The 26,661-nt window shown below is 48.0% G+C and overlaps 1 protein-coding gene across 12 annotated transcripts in view; it reads right to left on the bottom strand.

The window, feature by feature from the left end:
- The window catches only part of PRRC2C (proline rich coiled-coil 2C), a 133,824-nt gene that overhangs the window by 85,519 nt on the left and 21,644 nt on the right, over positions 1–26,661 (bottom strand). For all 12 annotated transcript variants that reach the window (XM_045026659.1, XM_045026667.1, XM_045026662.1 and 9 more), the window contains exons 2-5: positions 15,054–15,221; positions 13,428–13,605; positions 12,278–12,387; positions 1,014–1,151 (exon numbers count right to left, since the gene is read on the bottom strand). In XM_045026659.1, coding sequence (XP_044882594.1) covers positions 1,014–1,151; positions 12,278–12,387; positions 13,428–13,605; positions 15,054–15,168 — 541 coding nt within the window. In that variant the 5' untranslated portion in view covers positions 15,169–15,221. The remainder of the gene's footprint in view (positions 1–1,013; positions 1,152–12,277; positions 12,388–13,427; positions 13,606–15,053; positions 15,222–26,661) is intronic.

The raw sequence follows: 26,661 nt of genomic DNA, 5'->3' as shown, positions 1-26,661 counted from the left end.
AGGTATGAAAATGTAATCTGGAAGAACATGCTTATACAAATCTGCAAGTGTATGTAATGTACAATTTAGGACCATTCACGTTTGTCAATTTTCTGTTGAGTATTTGAACTTCTAAATGACAACATTCCATTATTTCATAGTGCACACCAGAAATCCCTAGTAAAACCCTATACTGAATTGTGGTGGGGCAGCTGCCCCACACTGGGAGGAAGGGTTAAGGCAGCCTTGGAGAGGCTGCGCAGAACTCCACCAATCAGGAAATGGCTCACTGGAAGAGCCAATCAAGAGAAGGCTTGCTGGAGCAGCCCATATATAAAAGGCTGCTCAGTAGAGCAAAGGCAGTCTCTTCCTGGAGGGCAAGGGCTGTCTGCTGAGGAGCATCGGAGTTACTGCAGTGCTGGGCAGGGTACCGGAGCAATAGGGGAGCTCTTGGCTGACTATGGCCAGACTGAGGCCTTGAAGCAAGGGCAGGGAAGGTGCTAGAGCTACAGGGGAAGTGGCCCAGGGAAAGTAGGCAGTGGAAATAGGAGGAGGGGCAGTAAGTGGTTGCCAGCTATAGGGTCCTTGGGTCGGGACCCAGAATAGCGGGCAGGCCTGGGTCCCTGCCCCCCTTTACACCTACTTGCCAATGAGGAGAGTGGCCTAAATCCAGACTGCGGTTTGCCCCTGAAGCCAGGGCTAGACCAGAGACTGCAGTTGGCTACTGAGGCAAGTGGAAGGACTGAACTGCCTGGCCCCAGAAAGGAGGGAGACAGCGGGCTGGGGCACAGCCGGAGGGTTGGGGCACAGCCGGAGGGCTGTCCCCCGAAGAGGACACTGCTGTCTGGGAGCAACCCAGGTCCAGATGGTGGAGGACAGTGGAAGAAGTGGAAGTAACAGCGAGTGACACCCCGCTAGTAAAAGGCACCCTTCCCAGCACAACCAGCAGGAGGTACCATAGTGAGTCAGTCTCGCACTGCTACACAAATTAAAATTTGGCATGCATCTTCACAAGACTTTTACGGTATACCTACTTTGTGGCCGTAAACTGGGTCCAGGTCCATAGGGCTCTTCAGGTGGATCTTTCTCTTTTCCTGACTTTTCCTGATCCCCAGCTGCCTGCAGACTGGGAAACTCTTGCTGGAAATAACTGTTTACTGGGACACTTGGACCTAGACAATTATAACAAAACAGTGTTACAAGTTTCAATAATTAATATAGTTTAGAAAATAGGACCCTATAACTTGCCAACTATAAAGTTTTACTTTAAAAAGCTATACTATTTTTCAAATAAAACAAAACTGTGTATTTCATCCAAGTTTAAAATAATGTGAAATTCCATATTCACTACTGAATACCAGGAGTAGTTAAATCCACTGAGCCAATTTACTTTCTTGTTGTACATAATGTTAGATGGATCAAGATAAGAGGACACAAAATGTGCTAGAATAGCAATAATGGATCATTTGAACTACCTAAAATATTAACTGGTATGTCACATGGGGACAGCTTGGATAAGCAATTTCTCAATACCATGAATGCCAGCTTCTTGAATTAGCTACATCTGGAGTATGCAAAACACTACTTTTGGCTTAGTTTAAGGTAGCATGTTAATAACTCAACCACAGGTTGTTTCTTAAACACAGATCACAATAAACTTTAAGCTTAAGATCCTCTTGGAAGAACTCTACCAAAAATTAGTATGGTAACACTAAACCTTCAGAAGGGCAATTTTAAGGATGTTAGGTACTTTCTAACTAGCTTCCTCAAGAAAATAGTTCAGTAAAATTGAGCAGGGAGGCTAGCTTAAAATTAACTGCAAAGAGGGGGGGAAGTGTTTGTGCAATTGTTTGCGTTTTTATGACATGTAAAGAAGCCGTAGATAGTTTTTACTTAAAACAAATTTGAAATTAAGATAATCTTTCTTGGTTATTTATAAGATTATATGAACTGCAGATCTAGGAGGACTATAACATTCCAAATGCCAAGGAAATGAAGTTTGATTGAGAACGGAAATGACTTTTAGTCAAACTGTTTAAACCTTTTTCTTTGTAAAAACTGCCAACTCAGACTATTCTATAACTAGTTAGAAGGACAGATCTTTGAATGTTTCCAAATCCCCAATCCTTCAGCTGAAGGTAAAGAAAGCTTGCAATCATTCTCTGGTCCTCCAAGGAGCCCTTTTTTGTTCTGAAGGGAAGATAAGACTATATTCTTGAAGTTGTAAGGTAGGAATCAGAGGGGTAGCCGTGTGTAACCGGGTCCTTTCCTGGCCTGCCTTCCCGCTGCTCTGGGCTCCTTTAATAAAGCACCTTCAGGCTTCTCTTTTTCAGCACCCGTGGTTTTTATTTACATCTAGTACCCACCACCAGCAACACTATATACAAAGTTTACAAGGCTTTGGTCTCCTCTTTACAGGGTTTCTCCCTTCCCTCTGGAGACTACCCCTTCCCTGGCCAATCCCCCCTTTTGCACTGGCTGCCTGCCAGCCTTTATAGCTCTTCTCTGAGCAGGCCCACAGGTGCAGCCAGTTCCTGAGGCCAGGCACCAGCCTTTTCCCCAACCCCAATCTATTTCCCCTGATTGAGACTGGCTGAGCAGGGGCTAATTAGGTGCTTGAGCACCAGCACCCTGCTACACCGTGTTAGTCTGGATCTGTAAAAGCAGCAGAGTCCTGTGGCACCTTATAGACTAACAGACGTATTGGAGCATACGCCTTCGTGGGTGAATACCCACTTCGTCGGATGCATGAGACGAAGTGAGTATTCACCCACGAAAGCTCATGCTCCAATACGTCTGTTAGTCTATAAGGTGCCACAGGACTCTTTGCTGCTTTTAAGGTAAGAATGGAGCACAAACCAAAGTTCTGAAAAGAATCTTTCATGCCTTCCTTATACAAACAAGAAAAGAGGGCAAACACCCAACATTTCCCCCCATGACTAACCATTTGGGGACCTTGAAAGCTCTGGTATAACCAATCCTCACTTTGCAAGATGAATATAAAACTTAAAAAAAATTATCATGGGGGTCAGCAGACTGGGATCTCTAGAAGTCCTGCTATTACTGAGAAGACATTTCCTACTGCTAACAGCAAGTGGCAGGCAGCAGAAGTCACTTCATACAGCTGCTCCTATGAGGCAAAAGCAACTTTTCCAGGAGGTCTTACAGTAAGCAGGATTGGGGGTGGGGGGGAAATGTTTATGCATCTTCACAATATTGCCTGATGTGTGACCATAAAGCCTGAATCAAGTGATTCTGTCTGCAAAGTAACAGTTTCCTTAGTCATAAACTTGACAATCTAAGCAAGTGGAGTCAACCTGAAATAACCACCGTGAACATTTCAGCTGTTAGAGACTTTAAAGATGGTGTTGAGACAACTACATTTTTTCTTTATCTCCTACACAACAAGATCTAAAGATATGCTGCAACTGGTCAGGCACTGCACAAAGCTTCTGAGCTCTAGAAGTCTTTCCTTCTTAATTTTTCACATTATACATATAAAACATAGCGAGAGACAAGAATGGAGCTGTGGAGAGGGACTTTAAAGAACACTTATCAACAGACAAGAAAAAAATCCTATTATATCATGAAGGATCAGTCAGCTGAATTTTATTCTCCCCAAGAGACAGCTAGAAATGCACAAGTTCCATCAACCAAGAACAGGCCGGAAATATAAGTTTATAACTTGTATGGCAGGTTCATCTGCAATCTCAAACTGAAGGATACTGGAATCAATCCAAGACAAAAAGTATAATTTCCCTATTCCCCAAAATATCAACTTCCTGTCCAAACACCATATCGTGACTAGATGCATGAGATGAGACAACCATCTGGTTTAGTTCTCAAGACAGCCATAAAATCATTAACTAAATTCAAACAGACATCTGTATGCATCTCAAAGTCACCAAGCATAGTCTAATTCCTGTGCCACCTCAAAGAAGAAGGTTTTACTGCAGAAGAGTGATGTGTACCCCAGTATGAGTCAGATCTTATCCCACTCACAGGACACTCACGCAAGACAAACTACAGTAACTCCTTGTTTAACGTTATAGTTATGTTCCTGAAAAATATTACTAAGCAAAACGATGTTAAGCGAATCCAATTTCCCCATAAGAATTAGTGTGTGTGTGGGTGGGGGGAGCTAGGTTCCAGGGACTTTTTTCACCAGACAAAAGACACCCCCCCCTCGCGCGCGCGTGTGTGTGTATGTATACACGTACACTATACGTTTTAAACAATTTAATACTATACACAGCAATGATGATTGTGAAGGTGAAGTCAGAGGGTGGAATATTTTCCAAGGAATGCCTTACTGACTAAATGATGAACTAGCACTCGGCTGAGCCCTCAAGGGTTAACACGTTGTTAATGTAGCCTCACACTCTACAAGGCAGCACAAATGGAGGGAGGGAAGACATGCACATTGCCCCTGTAAGTATGCTGACCCCACTTTTAAGTACATTGCCTTTTTAAGTAGATCAGCAAGTTGAGACAGCCGCTGCTGCCAGAAAGCTCCCTCCTTCCTGAGCTCTGTTGTGCTGTCCCTCTCCACATGGAGATGGGGTAAGTGGGGGGCAGGAGCAGGGGGACACCCTGTCATTAGCACCCTTTCCCCCCCCCCCACTCCCCTTGCACAGCAAGCAGGAGGTTCCTCGGAGCCGTTCCAAGACAGAGGATAGGAGCAGCACATGGCAGTGGTGGGAGGGACAGCTGAACTGCAGGCAATTGATAGCCTGCTGGGTGGCTGCCGCACAGGGAACTTAGGGGTGCAGGGAGCTGATAGGCAGGCTGCCGGTCCACCCTGGTTCCAAGCCCCCACCAGCTAGTTCCAGTGGGCTATTCTTTCTGCAAGCAGTGGACAAAGCAGGCGGCTGCCAAACATTATAAGGGAGCATTGCACGGATCACTTGCTGGAAGATTATCTGCACCCTGAAGTCTTTAAACCATGATTTGAGGACTTCAATGGCTCAGACACAGGTTTGATACAGAGTGGGTGGGTGAGATTCTGTGGCCTACATTGTGCAGGAGGTCAGACTAGATGATGATAATGGTCCCTTCTGGCCTTAAAGTCTATGATTCTATGAATTTTAAATGAGCATGTTCTCTAATTGATCAGCAATGTAACAAAAAATGTTAACCGGGACGACTTTAAGTGAGGCGTTACTGTATCAGATCTAGTTTTGGAGTGAGAGATTGCCTATATTCAAGGATAGATGCATATTAAACTTTAGGAAGAGCAGCGGGATGCCAACAATCTGGAACTGCCAACTTGATCCTAATATTTGCCCCACAACACAGCATCCAAAGACCTTATGCACAAGAATACATTAAAACATGCAAAAACTAGGTCTATGCCTACAATAACAGAGGCTCAGAAGTTATTTCCATTGATCTTTCAGAGTAAGTTCACACTATGAGGATGTTTTGGACAAAGATAGATCACCACAATGCTGCAACCGAATCTGTTATTCAGTCAGAAGAGGCTTACAAGCAGATGTCTCAAAATTAAGCCAATAAAAGGGACCATGACTTATTTTCTGTGCTGTTAACAAAACTGCTTCCTGATTCATTGTGTGCACTTCTCATCTGATAAAAAAGACGGTTACTCACCTGTAGTAACTGTTGTTCTTCGAGATGTGTTGCTCCTATCCATTCCAGTTAGGTGTGCGCGCCGCGCGTGCACGGCATCTCGGAACTTTTTTACCCTAGCAACTCCGGCGGGTCGGCTGGTGCCCCCTGGAGTGGCGCCGCTATGGCGCCTGTTATATACTCCAGCCGGCCCGTCCGCTCCTCAGTTCCTTCTTGCCGGCTACTCCGACAGTGGGGAAGGAGGACGGGTCTGGAATGGATAGGAGCAACACATCTCGAAGAACAACAGTTACTACAGGTGAGTAACCGTCTTTTCTTCTTCGAGTGATTGCTCCTATGCATTCCAGTTAGGTGATTCCCAAGCCTTACCTAGGCGGTGGGGTCGGAGTGAGACGTGGCGGAGTGTAACACCGCGGAGCCGAAGGCTGCGTCGTCTCGAGACTGCTGCACCAACGCGTAGTGGGAGGCAAAGGTGTGGACCGAAGACCAGGTGGCCGCTCGACAGATGTCCTGGATCGGAACATTGGCCAGGAAAGCGGCGGACGAGGCGTGTGCTCTCGTCGAGTGAGCGGTGAGGCGGCATGGTGGCACGCGAGCAAGCTCGTAGCAGGTCCGGATACAAGCAGTGACCCAGGAGGAAATGCGCTGGGAGGATATCGGCTCGCCCTTCATGCGGTCAGCAACCGCTACGAACAGCTGGGGCGAACGCCGGAAGGGCTTAGTCCGCTCGATGTAGAAAGCGAGCGCCCTGCGGACGTCGAGGGTGTGCAGCTGTTGCTCCCGAGGCGAGGCATGTGGCTTCGGGAAGAATACCGGGAGGAAGATCTCCTGGTTGAGATGGAAAGCTGACACTACCTTCGGGAGGAATGCAGGATGAGGGCGAAGCTGCACCTTGTCCCCATGGAAGACTGTGTACGGCGGGCTAACCGTCAGAGCGCGGAGCTCAGAAACTCGTCTCGCTGATGTAATGGCGACGAGGAAGGCCGTCTTCCAGGAGAGGTAGAGCAGTGAGCACGTGGCTAAGGGCTCGAACGGGGGACTCATCAGCTTAGCCAGCACGAGGTTCAAATCCCATGTCGGGGTAGGACGCCGGACCGGCGGGTACAAGCGGTCCAGGCCCTTGAGGAAGCGGGAAACCATCTGGTTCGAGAAGATGGACCGACCTTCCACGGATGGACGAAAGGCGGACACTGCTGCCAGGTGAACTCTCAAGGAGGAGACCGCAAGACCTTGCTCCTTAAGGTACCAGAGGTAGTCCAGGATGGTAGGGACCGGGACTACGAACGGATTGAGACCTCGTTGATCACACCATAGTGCGAATCTCTTCCATTTCGCTAGGTAAGTGGAGCGAGTGGAAGGCTTCCTGCTCTCAAGCAGGACCTGCTGAACTGCCGCAGAACAGCCCCTCTCCGCGTGGGTCAACCACTCAGGTACCAAGCTGTGAGATGGAGGGACTGCAGGTTCGGATGGCAGAGTCTGCCGAAGTCCTGGGTGATGAGGTCCGGCCACAACGGAAGGGGGATGGGTTCCCGAACAGAGAGCTCGAGCAGCAGGGTGTACCAGTGCTGCCTCGGCCAGGCCGGCGCTACGAGTACGACGGTGGCTCTGTCCCTCTGAAGCTTCAGGAGCACTCGGTGCACGAGTGGGAACGGAGGGAAGGCATAGAGGAGGCGATCCGTCCAGGGATAAAGGAAGGCGTCCGACAGGGAGCCTGGCGAGCGACCCTGGTACGAGCAAAACAGGTGGCACTTCCTGTTCTCCCTGGAGGCGAATAGGTCTATCTGGGGAAACCCCCACCTCCGGAAGATTGTGTGGACGACATCTGGACGGAGGGACCACTCGTGGGAGAGGAACGACCTGCTGAGATGGTCGGCCAGCGTGTTCTGCACTCCCGGAAGAAAGGACGCTTCCAGGTGAATGGAGTGGGTCACGCAGAAGTCCCACAGGAGCATCGCCTCCTTGCAGAGGAGGGAGGATCGGGCTCCGCCCTGTTTGTTCACGTAGAACATTGCTGTTGTATTGTCCGTGAACACTGTTACACAGCGGCCTTGCAGTCAGGTGCAGAAGGTGCGGCAGGCCAGACGGATCGCTCGCAGCTCGCGGACATTGATGTGCAGGGCGAGCTCCTGGGGCGACCACAGACCTTGGGTTTGAAGGTCGCCCAGGTGAGCTCCCCAACCGAGCGCTGAGGCATCCGTGGTCAGAGTGGCGGACGGGCGAGGAGGGTGGAACGGGACTCCCGCACACACGACCTCCGGGTCGAGCCACCAGCGGAGGGACTCAAGGGTCATCCTGGTGACCGTGACCACCATGTCGATGGGGTCTTGATGAGGCCGGTATACCGACGCGAGCCAAGACTGGAACGGGCGGAGGTGGAGCCGCGCGTACGCGGTGACATACGTGCACGAAGCCATGTGGCCCAGGAGGCGGAGGCAGGAGCGCACCGTCGTGGTCGGGAAAGTGACGAGGTCCCGGATGATGGAGACCATCGTCTGGTGTCGAGCGCGAGGGAGACAGGCCCTGGCCACCGTGGAGTCGAGGACCGCTCCAATGAACTCCACTCGCTGTGCCGGCATCAACGTGGACTTCTCGGCGTTGATGAGAAGACCGAGTCGCTGAAAGAGAGACAGGATTTCTGTCATCTGGGCCATCACGAGTTGTCGGGACTGACCTCGAACCAGCCAGTCGTCGAGATACGGGTAGACGTGTATCTGACGACAGCGGAGGGCTGCGGCAACGACCGCCATGCATTTGGTAAACACCCTCGGGGCGGTGGCGAGTCTGAATGGCAACACTGCGAACTGGTAGTGTGCGTTCACCACGAAACGCAGGTAGCGTCGATGGGGAGGGTAGATCGCGACATGGAAGTAGGCATCCTTCATGTCGAGGGCGGCAAACCAGTCTCCCGGATCCAGAGAGGGAATGATGGTCCCTAAAGTGACCATGCGAAACTTGGGCTTGAGCAGGTACTTGTTCAGCTCGCGAAGGTCCAGGATAGGACGTAGCCCCCCTTTCGCTTTGGGGATGAGAAAATAGCGGGAATAGAATCCCCTGCCCCGCCTGTCTTGAGGCACTGCTTCTATGGCACCCACGCTCAACAGAGACTGAACCTCTTGTAAGAGGACTTGCTCGTGAGAGGAGTCCCTGAAGAGGGACAGGGAGGGTGGGTGGGAAGGTGGGGGCGAAACAAATTGCAGGCGGTATCCCGACTGGACCGTTTGAAGCACCCAGTTGTCTGTTGTTAATTGGGACCACGCCGAAAAGAAATGGGAAAGGCGGTTGTAAAATAACGGGGAAGGATCCGGTAGGGAGAGTGATGGGCCGTCCTCGAGCGTCCCATCAAAAGGCCTGCTTGGCCCCCTGAGGGGCCTTGGAAGCGGCCTGGCCCTGGTTACGGCGGTTGCCAGAGGGACGACGGCGATTTTGGGCCGGTCGCCGGCTATTGTATGGCCGATACCGCTGCTGATAAAGGGGCCGGGAGGGCTGCTGCCGGAAGTACCTGCGCTGCGTCGCCGGCGTGTGCATGCCGAGAGTACGGATTGCAATACGGCCGTCTTTCAGGGTCTGGATTCGAGAATCCGTTTTTTCGGAAAAGAGACCCTGTGTGTTGAAGGGCAGGTCCTGTAGAGTATACTGCACCTCTGGCGGCAGGGTAGAGGATTGCAGCCAGGCGATGCGCCGCATTGACACGCCAGAGGCCAAGGTCCGAGCTCCGGAGTCCGCAGCGTCGAGGGCGGCCGTGATGGAGGATCGAGATGACCTTCTGCCCTCCTCCAACAACGTCGTGAACTCCTGGCGGGAGGCCGAAGGCAAGAGCTCCGTGAACTTCGCCAGGGACGTCAAGATGTCGTAGACGTACCTGGCGAGGAGGACCATCTGATTGGCAATTCTCATCTGCAAGCCGCCTGCCGAGTAGACCTTGCGGCCTAGCAGGTCCATGCGCCGAGCCTCCTTGGATTTAGGCGCGGGGGCAGGTTGACCGTGCCTCTCGCGGTCATTAACCGACTGCACCACTAACGAGTCCGGGGTTGGGTGGGTGTAAAGGTATTCGTATCCCGTCGGGGGGACCAAGTATTTACGCTCAACCTCGCGGGCCGTGGGAGGAATGGATGCAGGGGTTTGCCAGAGCGTAGTGCCGTTCTTTTGAATTGTCCTGACGAAGGGTAACGCCACGCGCACGGGAGCGTCCGCGCCCACCACATTGGTGATAGGGCCCTCGTCCTCCTGGACCTCCGCCACTGGGAGATCCATGGCCGTCGCCACCCGGCGAAGCAGGTCCTGATGGGCCTTCAGGCCGGCCGTCTAACAGTCGCCTCGGGGACCCTGCGCTCGACTGCTAGGTCTCTCAGGGGAAACGGTACCCCCTGCGCCTCATGCTGGGCCCATGGAACCCAGAAGCCCCACCGCTGAGACCCCTGATGATCACCATGTGGGGTCGGTGGCAGGTGCGCGGTGCTGTCCACGCTGGAGGCCACCGATGCCGGGTGGGATGGCCAAGGAGGCGCTGAGGCGCTGACAGACTGCACAGCTGAAGGCGGTAGCCTCTCCGCAGACGGTACCGAGGGACGGCGTGAGTACGTCCGGTACCGAGACGGTGATCGAGACCGTCGGTCACCGCGGTGCCGGGAGCTCGACCGGTGCCGGGATCTGCGGTGCCGGGAGAGGCTGCGGAAATCGCGATGTCGGGAATGACGCCGTGATGGAGACCTCCGGTGGTGCCGACGCGATGGCGATCGGGACCTGGATCTGCGCCGGGAGTGCGACCGGTACCGAGACGACGAACGGTACCGGGACTCTGACCGGCGGCGGGACAGCGACCGGTACCGAGACGGCGAACGGTGCCGAGATCGAGAAAGCAACCGCCGTCGGGACCGGGATCGTGATCGGGACCGGGAGTGTCGCTTGTGCCGGCGGTCCGCGGAGGACGGGCGGAGCATCATCGCCGGCTTCCCGATGGATGGTACAGCCCGCACCGGCGGTGCCGGGGGCCGGAGGCTCGGTGCCTCTACGAGCTGTATGAGCTCTCGGGCTGCAGCGAATGTCTCCGGCGTCGAAGGCAGTCCTGGCTCAACCACGGACGGCGCCGGGGAGCGTGGCGGTGCCGGACTCGACGGGCCTTTTGGCGCCGGAGTCAACGGCCCGGTGCCTGCTGGGCGCACGGCCACCGCGGGAGGCGCCGATGGCGCAATAGTCTTGGCTGAGTCCTGCGCGCGGGACTCAGCAATAGCCTTAGCCAGTCTGTGCTTTCTGGCAGGCAAAAGAGATCGGTGCCGGGTCTTCTCAGCGCCTGACTGAGTCTGCGGTGCCGCGGTGCCGGAGCGGCTCGGAGCTGCCGGAGCGCCCTGCACCGATGGTGCTCTCGGTGCCGGCGCGGCCGGTGCCGGGGGCTGCAGCGACGCCTCCATAAGGAGCTGCTTTAGTCTATTGTCCCACTCCTTACGCGTTCTCGGCTTGAAGGCGGAACAAATTTTGCACTTGTCTGTGCGATGACCCTCGCCGAGGCAGCGAAGACAGGCGTCGTGCGGGTCCCCAATCGGCATAGGCCTCTGGCAAAGTGCGCAGGGCTTAAAGCCCGGTGCCTTGGGCATGAGCCCGCACCGGGGCAGGAAAGGGAGGGAAACCCCCCCTAACCTTAACACTAAACCTAACAAACTAACTGTAACTATAACTATCACAACTAACTATATGTACTAAGATAACTATCTACAAAAAACCTGTAGCGAGAGCTAGGGTAGTGGAGGACAAAGATCGCTCCACAGTTCCAACTGGCCGTCACGGGCGGTAAGAAGGAACTGAGGAGCGGACGGGCCGGCTGAAGTATATAACAGGCGCCATAGCGGCGCCACTCCAGGGGGCGCCAGCCGGCCCGCCGGAGTTGCTAGGGTAAAAAAGTTCCGAGATGCCGTGCACGCGCAGCGCGCACACCTAACTGGAATGCATAGGAGCAATCACTCGAAGAAGAAGTGTGTTATTTCTCTGGTCAATTACTGATAGTAAAAGGTCAAACTTTTATCCTAGAATAGTAGTGAAAATGCTGAAGAACTTAAGAGTCACATTCATGGACACAATCTACCATTTCTTTCATATTGTAAGAAAAAAAACACCACTATTAATTCTTTCCCAGGAAAACTACTTGAGTCAATACTCTCTGGCTTTAAAAAATACTGCAAGAGCTATATAGCAACAAGTGGAAAAAACATCTTGTAGCAGATATGCTGTTTGAACTGCAGTTGCTAAACTTCATGGTTCCAGATTTTTGGTTTATGCTAAACATATGCATGATTAGCTTGACCACTGGGTGTTTACTGTTCCCCCTCCCATGCCAGAGAAGAGCTACACACATCCCTGCCACAGGCTGAGGATTTCTTTATTTTCCTTCCCCTCTTAACCCTGCCATATTCAAGGACTTGCACCCCCAGCCATCATCTTCCCCAGGAACACCAGCAAAGGAGGGCTGTACAATTCCCTGTGTAGCCAATCAATAACACTACTGCTAAGTTGGCGTCAGGGATTCACTTGAGTGACAAGGCACTCCCTCACCTTAGAGACAAGGAAGTTGTCTCCACAACACTCCCAGCCCCTGCTGTCCCAGGGGACAAGAGACAAGACCAAAAGAATATTGAGCCCAGATCTCCCACATAGCAGTGCCAAGCACAAATACTAGACCACTGGGCCAGCCTGGGTTTCTTCCACTTTAAACTTCACTTACCATCGCCTTGCCCACTTGGCTTGGTACTGGCCCATGATTTGGCAACAGGAGCTACTTCTGGAGGAGCGGGAACTACAGGTTTTGGCTGTGTCTGCGGCACTTCTGGTTGTCTGAAATGGATGGAGAGATTTGTTCTCAGGACAGAATGAGCAATTTTGTCAGAAGTATTAACTTATTCTGCTCACTTGTGCCTGTGATAATTATGGCATTGAAAGAACTAGGAACTGAAGTCCTAATCTGCAACACAAATGTACACCCAGTATGAACAGAAGTTTACTTATTGTCATGCTATGTCCTAAAATCCTGATATGGACGCAACATTCTGGAGATGAACAGTAATTTACTCTACAAGTCTTCTCTTCTGAGCAAATTGTAAGACATAAAACTGAATTATGTTTACCCAATATCTGCTACTGTTTAGCCATGCATCAAAATACTTAAGTTGACATCACTCCAAGGTAAATGTAAGTACTTTATTAATCACTGCCTCCCATCCCTTTAAGCGATGAGAGAAGTAATACCGGAATAATGAAGATCTATGGTCAGTAAATTATGTGAGATTTGATGTTATGTAAGAAACAGCTGCAAAGATGAGACTTCAATACTATATTTGAAGTATTTTGGTGCACAGGAAGATAGCAATTAAAATAGATAGGATACAAAATTACATCTAAAATAAAGCAGAATTTTGCTTAATTTTTGTTTTTTTTAAAAAGATGACTGAAAAGGTGTTGGGTTTAACCTATGAATTCCTAAATGATTTGAGACCTGGTTAGCACTTAAAGGAAATACTACTAGAGGAGAGGTAGTTAACAGTTGTAATATAGATAAAAAAACAGCCATAATAGTTAAATTTGTGAACAGCACTGAAAGGGTTATAGCTCTTCATCTGGAATATATGTAGGCATACTGTCTCCAGTGTAAGAATAATTAAATTCATTTCAACCAGCCTCATGTGGTGAAAGCCTCCCTGTCAACAATTAATATGGCATTATTTCCTCTATGATAATATCCCAACATTTTAGGCTTATTGTAACACAGCCACCAACTTCCTATTTTTCCTCTGGCCTTCATTAAGGTGTTTGCAGTATAACAGGACTTTCACAAGTTATACTGAATGAAATCAGTAAGTTGTTCTGTTGTAGCTTACTTTTCTTCCTCATGCTGTTCTTGTTTAGAAGCCCATCCTGTGCCATCTTTAGGCACAATGATTACATTAGGATCATTGCCTTTATTCTCTGCTTTGAGACTAGGGAGGTTAGCAGGGGGAGGCATCCTCCGTGAAATGGCAACTTTTCCAAGACTCTGTAATCCATGGCGTGCGGCAACTGTATGCCAAAAAAGAAGAAAACATTAATTTTCACTTTTTTCCTTAAAATTCACAATGTTCATGTAAAGCTACAGATTTAGTAGAAGAAAAAATTGTTTTACCACAATGTTAAAAACAAACAAAAAAAGGCACTAAAGATTAAAAAGCAAGTCCCTTGAAATCTACATATAACTGTCAAGCAGGAGTTATACATTCCTTGCTTAGAAGAGTTCTGATATAGTTTTCATAGTTTTGAAGCTAATTTATTCTGATGTCCTCAGGATCAAACTGAAAATGGATTATACAAGCCCCAAATTTACAGGAATTTTTCAAAACTTAAAAAATGGCAAAGATCCTTTTGCAGGACTTCAGAAAGTACACGTAGATAGGTTTCCCACCACCGTGTGGAATGAAAGGGATATCACTTTAAGCGAAATTGTAACGGACCAAAACAATGAAAGTGACTGTATACTATTCAAAGGCACAAATAAACTGAAAAAAATCCTCTAACATCTTCCAAATTATAGTAATCTCAGTTACTTGGAACAGATTAATTGCAACATTATTAGATAAAATTTTCAAAGTTAACTACGTCCATTTAAACATACTTAAAAAAGAGGGTCTTCAAAGATAGAACAGTAACTTAAAAATATAACTAACAATCAACATTCCTTCTAACATTTGCCTGGTTCAATTCAGACCTAAAATTCAAGGCTCTCAGGGAATTTGAGTGTCATATTAGGGAAACAATATGATGAACTTTATTGTTAATGAAAGAATAACTACACTGGTTTAATCTGGCATATTGCAGACAGACACTCCACAAGCTCTCTCTAGCTCTGCCAGAGCACCTGAAATGGAAGGTACCCATTCCTTGTCTCACTAGTTAAAGTGAAACAGAACTTTTTCCACCAATGGGGATTAAGAACCAATTAATCAAAATCCAGCAAAAAACAGGAGATCAAAGATATCTGCTTTAGGAACTAGATCAACTAAGTCCAATTCAACAAAAAAGTTTGTTTGTGTTGTATGGAGAGATTAGCAATACCCTGAAGCAAAAGGCTCACAATACTGAACAAAGGTGAATATACTATCATCATAGCATTGTTTTCCTCTTAGCTGTCTCCATTTTATTACATTGCTACAAAGACTGCAAGTAGACAACAGTAAAATGCAACCATGTTTTTACAAAGTATTATTTATACCCCAAGGCTACAACTCCACTTACTACAGGAATGGAAGGAGTGCTCTGACCCCCGAAATTGAAGAACTATGGTACAAGTAACCATAAGTAATATTACAACTAAAGCCTTTGCCATCATGCTTTCCATCTAGCAGCTTTCTAACACATACAGTTTGACATCTTGTTGCATTCAGATCACATAGTCCACATGACCAATCTCAAATATAATTGTACTTACTAGCAGAGTTACAGAACATAAACATAAGTCAACTCAATTTACTCACCTGTGGTTTTCTGTGTTTCCAATGACTTTCCCTTGTAAGTATTAAATAGACTGAGTGTTGCATACTTTGTTTTTCCATCCTTTGCTTTTGTGCTCTGGCTTGACTTTTCCGACATTTCGATGGAAACTCATCGAGTCTGGTACCTCCTGCTCACCCCTCAAAACCAATCTTAGTATAAAAGAAAGGAAAAGTCAATTTCAAATCAAATCCTATATTAAATTTTTAAATAAAAAGTTCATAAATATTCAAGTTAATTGAGAACATATTCTCAGTGCATTGGAAGTACTGATCTTTCACCTAGAACACTCTGGGTACAGTCATTTTAGAAGGCATTAAATTCATAAACTCAGCAATTTTTGTAATACTAAAGCAACTATTCTACAGGATTTCAGATTTAGCAATTTGAACTTTTTAATTACCTAAGTTTAAGGGGGCAACTTCCGATCAATACAAAATCCTATGGAAAATGTAAGTCAAAAGTGATCAAGTGATGCAATGGTTATTCCTGCCGAGTTGGATTCTCTGCTCTCAGTATTTCTGCCCAATACCAGATAATGGAAGAAGAGCTGCTCCTGGTACTTCTGCCCAAACACAGAGAATGGAAAGAGTGTGCTTTTTTGGAACATGAAACCTATTCCCACTGGCATGTTTGTTGAACAAACACATCCTCCCCACATGCTGCCTCCACAGACAACAGGTTTTGTTTGTTTGTTTGTTTTAATTTGGGCATGCACACCTTTGGAAAAGATTATTTTCCACTGGAAGAGGAGTTTCTCAGGAATTCTGAATGGACTGCACTGCTTATAAACAGGGCAAATGCCCCCAAAACATTTCTACAGTGTTTCACCCCTCATCAGCCATGTTTAGTGACTTCACCCACTCCAGCAGTCAGTAGTGTTGCTATCCCCAACTCTGCTGTGCAATACATTGGAAATATTTGGAGGTTCAGGAAAACAGCTCCAGCTCCTGATACCCAGCTTCCTCCCAGTTAGGATCCATCATGGAGACATCAACAAACCAGTTTCTGAACCAATGTTTCCAGTCTGTTCCCTATCAAAACCTGGGTCATAACTGAACTTGCTTGCAGGCTTTGTGTTAAGGGAAGGAAAACTCCTTCAGTGGAGCTCCACATAGGGAAACATTTGTCCCAAAGGCTTCAGGAAAAGCATTAGTATAACACCAATTTTTCCCTGCCCCTGTACCTCTTCCCTTGCAGAGGTCAGTAATTCTTGTCAAAGTATGTTTGTTCTATGCTGGATGTACAGCTCACTAACTGGCTACAATCCAGACAGCAGAGGGAGGGAACAGTTTGCTGTGGATGCGTTTGTGTATGGACCAAGACTCTGGTTCTCAAAGCCACAGGTACCTCCAAAAACATACACATCCTTCAGATCAAAGCAACTTAAGTGGGCAAGGCTAAGCTTTATCTTCACTTCCAACCTCTCTCAACAGTCCTAAACAGGAACTTAGATGGTATGTGGAACCACAGAAGTAGTTACGGTAGCCGGCTGTGTCTCCTATGCTCAGGAGAAGTTCTTCACATCAGGGTCCCTCACTTAAATTTTCTCACTTAAATTTTTTCTCAACCTCTGCCCCCCGAGTCACCAACACTCACCTTCCTCCCAGAAAGGAAAAGAAAAGGAGATACAAGAGATGGCAGTACCCCCAGCTCAGTCTTGAAATGCTGAATTGGAGTGATTTACGCCCACAGCACAACAAGCAGCTACTATTTCACTGGTCCCCTTCTACCAGCTGCTATGGTGGCCTACTAGCTTAGTCTGTCTTCTTTTTGCCACATGATGAGTTTGCGCTACAAGTGCTGTGGTCTAGAAGTTCATACCAGTTATGCTATTCCTTCTTCAGGGCTATCTGGCAGTAAAGATCAAGACTGATAACTAGAAGTGTTATCCCAAATATGACATACCGTGAAGATCTTGCAACAGGGCCACTGGTGTTTAGTGAGTTTTAATGTATAATGCGTCCCTAAGCGGCCGTGTTCCTGCTAGATGTGGTTGCCTGTGTTCCACACCAGTGAACGAACAATTAAATGAAACACTTTTATACAGATAATTTCATCTTAGTGAAACTGGAAATATGGCATGTGCATGACCAAGCTGTGATGTAAGATATGCTGTTATCCACCTATCCATTTTTCAACACTCAGGGAAAGTATACTTTATATTTGCATGCTAATTAACATACCACTACCGGGGAGGCTAGCCCCCAGCCCTCCCCATGCTGTTCCTCTCCACCGCAGCCTCAGCTTACTGCGCCACCAGCGCAATGCTCTGAGTGGTGGAGCGGTGAGCTCCTGGGGCAGCGCAGCTGCAGAGCCTGGCCTGAACCAGTGCTCTGTGCTGCATGGTGCGTGTCATGGTGCAGCTGCGCTGCCAGCCACCAGTGCTCCAGGCAGCGCGGTAAGGGAGCGGGGTGGGGGGGGTGCATAGAGGGCAGAGGAGTTCGGGGGGTGGTCAGGGAGAAGGGGTGGTTGGATGGGGCAGAAGTCTTGGGGGGGAGGGCGGAAGTCAGGAAGGAGGGGGGGTTGGATGGGGCAGCAGGGGGGCAGTTAGGGGACAGGGACTGGAGTGGGTGGATGGGGCAGGAGTCTGGGGGGGCCATCAGGGAACGGGGGGGGTTGGATGGGGCAGCAGGGGGGCAGTTAGGGGACAGGGACTGGAGTGGGTGGATGGGGCAGGAGTCTGGGGGGGCCATCAGGGAACGGGGGGGGGTTGGATGGGGCAGGAGTCCCGAGGGGCAGTCAGGGGCAAGAAGCGGGAGGGTTGGATATGGGGAGGGGCGGGGCCACGCCTGCCTGTTTGGGGAGGCACAGCCTCTCCTAACCGGCCCACCATACAATTTCTGAAACCCAATGCGGCCCTCAGGCCAAAAAGTTTGCCCTCCCCTGCCCTACACCCAGCTGCCATAACTTGTATAAATAACAAATTTAACTCTTCAAATAGCCTTTTACCAGACATTAAAAAGCAGGTAAAAGCCTATTGCACAGATCATAGGCCCTCAGAGGTTACCTGGCCCTTACCTTCCTATCCTCTTCCAACGTGCCACAGGCAATGTTAACAGTATCACTTTTTTCTATCTACTTCTCTCTAACCTTTTCCAGAGTAAATTCTCTCTTTTCCTCCTATGTATTTTATCTGTTTTATACAGCATTTTCTGCTCACCTTGCCCTGATGGCTCCTTCTGGGTTCTTCCCTTGCTCACCAGAAGGCTACATGTTGCTCAGAGTGGTTGCAGACACCACTTCACAGCTGAGCCAACCTGAAGCCTGGCACAATCTGATGGATGATCCTATAGCCATGTAAATGGGAGCTATTCTTGCAGAAAAGGAAAGCAACATTTCGAAGGCTTAAGAATCATCTCTACTCTCAAGGCCAATAAAGCACTAGCACTACTGGAAGGCATCTCCTGCAAGCCTTTACAGACTTGTGGGTAGGAAGCTGCCACATCAGGTTTGGTATGCATGTACATCCCACGCAATTCTTTAGTTATGCACTTAACCCTAGCAATAACGTACTGTGCTCAATGTACTCAAGTACTAATCTATCCTAAGAGTCTAATTAAAAACTAATTTCCTCTTTACCGAGGTTCACACTGCTCTTCACTGAGAGCTTTTTCCATGCCAAAGTTCAACTTTCAAACCACTATTTTAGCTGCAGCACTGCTCAAAAATATGAGGATTTTTTTTAAATTATCATTTGTATTATGAAACAAGCAGACAAAATGGGGGAGTGGGAGGATGAGGTAATGAAATTAACAGAATTTAGCAGAAAAATAAGTCTCACATCACCAATTGCCGAACCAATACCAGAAGTAACTTGTAGGCATCATAGCAGAGAAAGGATTTAAAATAATGCATAGTTTTTGCTCAAACTCTCCAAATTTTTTTCCCTTTGGGCAGAAACCAAGCATGGAAAACTTTAATCTATAAAGTGAAAGTTACAGAAAGTTATGGTTTAGTGAAAACAGGGAATTACAACAGCAACAGTTAGACAACTTTAACAGCAATTCTTGCTAGAATGACTGTTAAAGCTTTATGGGAATGCATAAAAACTCTGCATTTAAGTTGTCTTTATACTGATTTTGTTAACTTGCCATAGATGATTGTTCTATGCTGCCTTATGTTTATTTTTACATTATGTATTTTGCCATGGTTGGTTATATTTAAGTTCAACTAAAAACTGCATGAAGATGGTAATTAAAGTGATTAAATTCACATTCCTCAGTAAACAGGTCCTTGGGAAACTTTTTGAATTAGGTCGGTCAATACATTTTCATATTTAACTTAGTATGCATGGAATTGAGTGCCAAAGAATATGGACTTCCAAGATAAAAATTTTGACCAGGCCCTAACCCTCTGCTCTTATTTATGCATGAAATCATCTATGCTCCACAGTGCCGTACTCTGGATGTGTTAAGTACATAGAAACATATGCTCAGCTGAGGTTTTTAGATTCATTCAGCACACCAACTTCTTCAAAGTTAGTCCTTGCTAACATTTGTACTTTTAATCAATTAAATAACTAGCCTACTTAATATCTGATCTCTTAGTTAACTTTTAATATTTACTATTAAATGTGCATCCACTAAGAGAAAACTATGCCAATCTGTTATTAGACAGCTGAATCACAATATCAAACAAATCAGATAATTAAATGATATGAGATGGCTGCATGCTCTCAAGAAAGCAGAAGCATGCAATTTTAAGTCTCTAATCACTCACTAAAATTAAATAATTAACCTGTTAGGAAGGAAAGGGATGTGCTACAGTAAATGAAGTAATAGCAACTGGCAGAGTTCACTGCATCCAAAAAAGAAGTTTAATATGGTCAATGAACCATTTCGGGTCACTATAGTTAACATTTGCACAATTACAAAAGGCATTATGTGCCTTAACTTTTGGAGCAAAGATAGTACTTTCAGCCACTTAAACTTAATACTGTCAACAAATAAGTTATGACATCAAAAGTTAACTGTCATAATAAGACTTATACAAATACATTTTCATCAGTTAAGCCTACAGAAGTTACTATACTTTATATTATTACACTATTTTTCAGACTACAATAAGAAGTTTTCTGTCACTTATTTAGGTCCAGAGTTAAAGCACAGGGTATTATGATATGTATATATCCTGTACTCTGAGATCCTTCTAGTATGTAAAAGCACACCATGCCAAGGCCCCATTATATTCCATTATTTTGTGGCCATAGATTATTGCAGAATTGTGGTCCAGAAAATAAGCCCATTTAAAGGAAACCTTCCAAACTTGAATACACCAGAGAACAATTTAACTGTTAGAAAATATTTTAAAATTTTGCACTTTGCAAGATTAAGACTAACTGCAGACTAATCAAGGAAGAACTTGCGGCACATGCAAAGAGTTATCTTCTCTTTATAGAAAGCCACAAAAGGTGAATCTCATATAAAGAAGCTCCTTCAACTATTAGGAGGATGTGAATGCCTCTACAAGTCCCTTTTCTTGAAAGTGGCCTATGTAGAGGAGTTTATCTGAACGTAGTATCTCTTAAGGATAGTCTATCCCCTACATTTTGTAGTTTAGTTACTTCCTCTATATTTTCTCTCACATTTCTCCCACAGAATGGCAGTTTTATATAAACACACACTTCTCATCACCTCATATTAAAGTGTCCAGTAAGATTTCTATGTTCTAGTAGTCAGGAGATAGAGCATACACATGCTAAAGACAGAAATGAAAGGGGGAAGATGAGAAATGTTTGCAGCAATGCGAAGGTAAGATGTCAACTCCCCCACCAACAGCTTCTGATAAAGGAGAGGACCCTGGAATGAGACTCCTATCATGGTGCTGTCCCTGAGGCATGCTCAGGGGCTCCATATCTTATGAACCTTCAACTAGTAGGTTCCTGATCAATCTGAAGCACAATATGCTGCAAATCCCTGACTACTAAAAAAATGCCTCAATTTCCTACCACTGGAATCCTCCTGGTTTGCAAGCATCAACTGGGGCACTCTGTTACTCTACCCCCACATATTTTATATATTGTTAATTTTTTTTAACTCAAAAAATAGAAGTTATACTTCAAAGAACTGCATAACACATCAGGCACCTTCTCTGCAACAGTCAGGACTATCTAATTTGACAACACTGTGGCAAAGGGGTTTTATCTGATGTAGAGTATTGTATACTTGTACAATAGTTAACTAATCATATGCTGTACTTACGTGATGATTTCTTCTCAGGATCTCTCAAAGTTTTACAAATATTAGCTTGATAATCACCAGAATAATTTATAGAAGATAGGCAAATGTCCTCATCTTATAGAGTGGAAAAGAAGTGGAGAGGGTAAATTGAATTGCCAAAGGTCACACAGTAAACCAATGCCACGGCTTGGCAAAGAAGGATGGTCCGTAGTGGACAGACTCACAACTGTACTCAATTCCCAGCTCTGCCATAGACTTTCTGTGCAATCGTAGGCAACTCACAATTCCTCATCTTAAAGAGGGACTCATGATATTTACCACGCTATGAAAATAAATTCATTAATGTCTGTGAGGCACACATATACCACAGTACTGGAAACCATATAAGGATCTAGGTAAATTGCACAGAAGTCAGTATTCCTGGGTTCCTTTCTATATTCTTTTCTAACCACTTCCTCTAGAAAGCGTAATCTTTCCCCTCTTAGAAGTAGGGTATTGATATCAGTTTGACAGTCATGTCAAGCTACAATGTCAACATCCCCAAAACACACCCTCATTAATGGATACCCTGAAAAATAAGTCTCAGGTAAATTTTCAAACTACTGAGGAAGAGTGAAGACTTAACTGGCATCTTTTTGCTACCTGGGTGGTTAAATGTAATGGTGTGTGTTCCTCCAAACCCATTACTACTGGCTTTAGGAGAATGGTCCTGCTACTTTATTGAACTGTCTCACGTGCAGAACAGGTAAGATGAAGAATAAGGTGTTAAAAGCTGCAACAAGAATGGAAAATTTTCACTGTAACTGTAAATCTGGCATATTTCCAGATTCTACATCTTTAAGCAAGCAGAGAAGTTGTTTCACAACTGCAAAACATCACTATGATCTATGGGTAGAATGAGCCTCACTATATCCTGAAAAGTATGTGAAATTTGGTAAACAATTGAATTTGTGGGTCATCTGAAGAATGGACTGTTTACTCTAACACAGCAACAGATCAAGACTTGTAAGTGGATTCTGGGGACTTGGAACCAGAAGCAGCTTCCCTATTTATTTATTTTTTTGACAGTCCAACTTTTACTTTAAAGCATTCCTGATTTATGGCCCATTTATAACACTATCTTTAATAAATACTCTCAGATTCCCAATATGTTATTAGGATTTTAACGTTTTATTAAAAGCGACAGAGTCCCGTGGCACCTTATAGACTAACAGACGTATTGGAGCATAAGCTTTCATGGGTGAATACTCACTTCGTTATATTCATCTGACAAAGTGGGTATTCACCCACGAAAGCTTATGCTTCAGTATCAGTGTATCTGTCAGTGTATAACGTGCAACAGGACTCTGTCACTTTTTACAGAACCAGACTAACAGGGCTACCCCTCTGATACTGATAAAACATTGTGTCAAGTAAGTGCTAAACAGCTTTTAGATATTAACCCCATATTGCAAACTTAAATATTTTAATGTGATATCAGGCTAAAAGTTTCAAAGGTAAGCAAAAACTGAATGCAGTGTGGGGTTTTCCCTGTTCTGGCCACACCTCGCAGCTGCTACACTCCACATCTCCATAAAGTTGGAGAAAAAACACTGAGAAAACACTAAAAGTAATGAAATAAAAAACAACACTACGTTAATGCTAATATTAAGGTTGCACATTGTTATTCAAGTCACAAAAAGCAAAACGGTTCAATGTACAACCTTAACCCCGTTGACTTGTGCACATGTACTACACCATAGTCCAGGGGGCGGCAACCTATGGCACGCGTGCCAAAGACGGCATGCAAGCCAATTTTTAATGCCCATTAAAAATCCTGCCCTGCCCTGCCCAGCCCGTCCCGCTCTTCCCTGCCCTCCACTACCCCCCTCACCCACTGGGGGCAGAAGCACAGGCATGCACACAGGGTGTGCCCAGGTACACCCTAATACAGGGGTGGGCAAATGGCCCCACTCTCCCAGTGCGGGAAGCCGCGGGGTCTGCGCTCCCAGGCCAGAGCACTGGGCCGAGCGCAGCAAGCCGCCGGCCCCTCCTCCGCCTTCCTCCCTCCCCGGAGCCCTGCCGCCGTGTGCAGCGCTCTGAGGGGCAGGACTGCCCGCTTCCGCAGGGCAGCGTGTCTGGCTCTGCGTGGAGCAGAACATGCTGCTAGGAGCCTCACAATAAGGGGTCTGGGGCCAGGGGGGTTGGATAAGGGGTGGGGGCAGTCAGGGGACAGAGAGCAGTGTGGGTTGGTTAGGGGATGGGATCCTGGGTGGGGTGGTTGGGGGCGGGGGGGGGTCTTGAGGGGGCAGTCAGGGAGCAGGGGGGGTTGGATAGGGCATGGGAGTCCCGAGGTCTGTCAGGGGGCGGGGGGTGGATAGGGGTCAGGGCAGTCAGGGGACAGGGAGCAAGGAGGGTCGGGGGGGAAATTATGAGGGGGGGTCTCCGGAGGGGGTGGTCAGGGGACAAGGAGCTGGGGGGGGGGTTGGATGAATCAGGAGTTCGGGGGCCTGTCAGGAGACAGGGGTGTGGAAAGGGGTTGGGGCAGGCAGGGAGCGGGGGGGGGGGGTTGTATGGGTTGGGAGTTCTGGGGGTCCTGTCAGGGGGCGGGGAGCAGTTGGATAGGCATGGGATCCTGGGGGTCTGTCTGGGGGTGGGGGTGTGGATAAGGGTCAGGGCAGTCAGGGGACAGGTAGGGGGTGAGGTCCTAGGGGAGCAGTCAGGGGACAAGGAGCAGGGAGGCATAGATAGGGGGTGGGGTCTTGGGAGGAGTTAGGGGCCAGGGTCCCAGGAGGGGGTAGTCAGGGGACAAGGAGCAAGGGGGTTGGAGGTTCTGAGGGGGGCAGTCAGGGGGCAGGAAGTAGGAGGGAGTGGATGAGGGCAGGGAAGGGCTCTCTGGGTGCACACCCTAATGAAATGTGCTGCGCATGCCTATGGGCAGAAGTTTGGTCCTGCCGGCTCCCCTGCCTCTTCCTGTAGTGTGCTGGGTTCCTGCCCCTCCATCCCTCCCTCCCTGCCGGCCGATCAGCTGATGGCTCTTGCAAGCGAGGGGGTCAGGAAGGAGCAGAGTCAGTGTGCTCCCGGCGGAGGCAGAGAAGAAGCGGGGGCAGGGCCTTGGGAAGGGGTGGGTGGGTGGAATAGGGGTATATCCACTCCAGGCCCCTGCCCTGACCCCCCACTCACACAAATCCCAGTCCTTTGCCCTGACCCCCCACTCACAGAAATCCCAGCCCTCTGCCCTGAGCCCCCCACACACACCAGGCCCCTGTCCTGAGCCCTGTACCCCCCTCATACACACCCAGCCCTCTGCTTGACTACTTCACCCCCCCACAACCCCTGCCCTGACACCTGTACCCCCCTCACATGCCCCCAGCCATCTGCCCTGACTCTTGCACCCCCCCACATCCCATGCACCCCCTACATCCTGACTCTTGCACTCCCCACATCCCCACCCCCACCCTGAGCACCAAACAAGAGCTGCTCAGGTAAGTGTCCCATCCAAACCTCCTGCCACAACCCTGAGCCCCCTTCCTCATTCTAGCTCCTGGCCAGACCCTTCACTTCCAGCCCTGTGCTCAGTGCACTCCCATCCTCAGCTCAGTGCAGAGAGAGAGGAAAGAGAATGGGCCAGAACCAGGGAGAAGGTAGGTACCCACTGTATGTGGGCAGGGCCGGGACCCCAGACCGGCAGCAGGCTGAGCGGGGCCAGCAGCCAGGATCCTGGCTGGCAGGAGCCGGCGGATGGAACCCCTGAGCGGCAGTGGGCTGAGCCACTCAGCCCACTGCTGGTCTGGGGTCCCGGCTGCCGGCCCCGCACAGCCCGCTGCCAGTCTGGGGTTCTGGCTGCCAGACCCTTGCCAGTTGGGGTAGCGGCCGCAGGCCCCGCTCAGTCTGCTGCTGGCCTAGGTGAACAGAACCCCAGATCGGCAGCGGGCTGAGCGGGCCGGCGGCGTAAGATCAACATTTTAATTTTAAATGAAGGTTCTTAAACATTTTGAAAACCTTGTTTATTTTACAATACAACACTAGTTTAGTTATATAATATACAGACTTAGAGAGAGAGAGCCCTTCTAAAACACATTACAATGTATTACCGGCATGCAAAACCTTAAATTAATGAAGTCTCGGCACACCACTTCTGAATGGTTGCTGACCTCTGCGATAGTACAACTGTGTGAGATCTTATTTCCAGTGCCCAGGCTACAGTAACTTAAGCTGCCAACTTTCGCTTTGGGGACTGAAATGTTCCAAGCTTGGTCTCTGCCCAAAGATGAACTGTGATAAAAAATGGTTGGGAGTATGAGGTGAGCATGTGTGGGAGGGAGAACACAAAACTTTCCCTATTAGTAAGACACACCTTTTTCTAACAGGCACCAAAATGACTTGGAGTAGAAAGCTGATGTTTGGCATGAAAATAGCCCTCATTAAGAGAAAGTTACTCACCTTGCAGTAACTGAGGTTCTTCGAGATGTGTGTCCCTGTGGGTGCTCCACTCTAGGTGACGGTGCGTCCCGCCGCTGTCGATCGGAGATTTTCGGTAGCAGTGCCTGGTTGGGGCGCACGCACCCAGATGGTATCTCCCGTCTAGTTGGAATCTTCCTGAGTGCGTGCGCCCCACACCCTCCTCAGTTCCTTCTCTACCGTGGAGAGTCATCTCTGTACTCCAAAGTAGAGGGGAGGAGGGCGGGGAGTGGAGCACCCACAGGGACACACATCTCGAAGAACCTCAGTTACTGCAAGGTGAGTAACTTTCTCTTCTTCTTCGAGTGCTGTCCCTGTGGGTGCTCCACTCTAGGTGAATGTATAGCAGTACCCACTACGGTTGGTGGGACTTTGGAGATACGGCAGGGAGTAATGAAGATAGTACTGTATGACCTACTATTGTGTCTGCCGTGGTGTTTTGCGTTAGAGCACAGTGTTTTGCAAACATGTGTTCAGATGACCATGTAGCCGCTTTGCAGATATCAGGAATGGGAACATTGTGTAAGAAGGCAATGGATGCCGACATGGCTCTAGTGGAATGAGTTCTAACGCCTTCAGGCGGTTGAAGATTCATCGCACGGTAACAGGATCTGATGCAGTCAGAGATCCACTTGGACAGACGTTGTTTAGAGATAGTCATACCGTTTGATTTTCTTCGGTAATGGAAACAAAGAGTCGCGGAGACTTGCGAAATGGTTTAGTCCTGTCTAAATAAAAGGCAATTGCTCGCCTGACATCGAGAGTATGTAGGGTTGCCTCTTGTGGAGTCTTGTGAGGTTCGGGATAGAAAGTAGGTAAGTATATAGGTTGGTTGAGGTGGAAGGTAGATACCACTTTAGGAAGAAATTTAGGATGTGGTCTCAAAGTGACTTTGTCTTTGGAGAAGATTGTGTAGGGAGAGTGGCCCATCAGGGCACTCATTTCACCTACTCTCCTTGCCGATGTTATG

This window comes from Mauremys mutica, chromosome 8 (assembly GCF_020497125.1).
Source record: "Mauremys mutica isolate MM-2020 ecotype Southern chromosome 8, ASM2049712v1, whole genome shotgun sequence".
Taxonomy (NCBI): domain Eukaryota; kingdom Metazoa; phylum Chordata; order Testudines; family Geoemydidae; genus Mauremys; species Mauremys mutica.
This window is presented reverse-complemented; position numbering and strand designations above follow the sequence as displayed.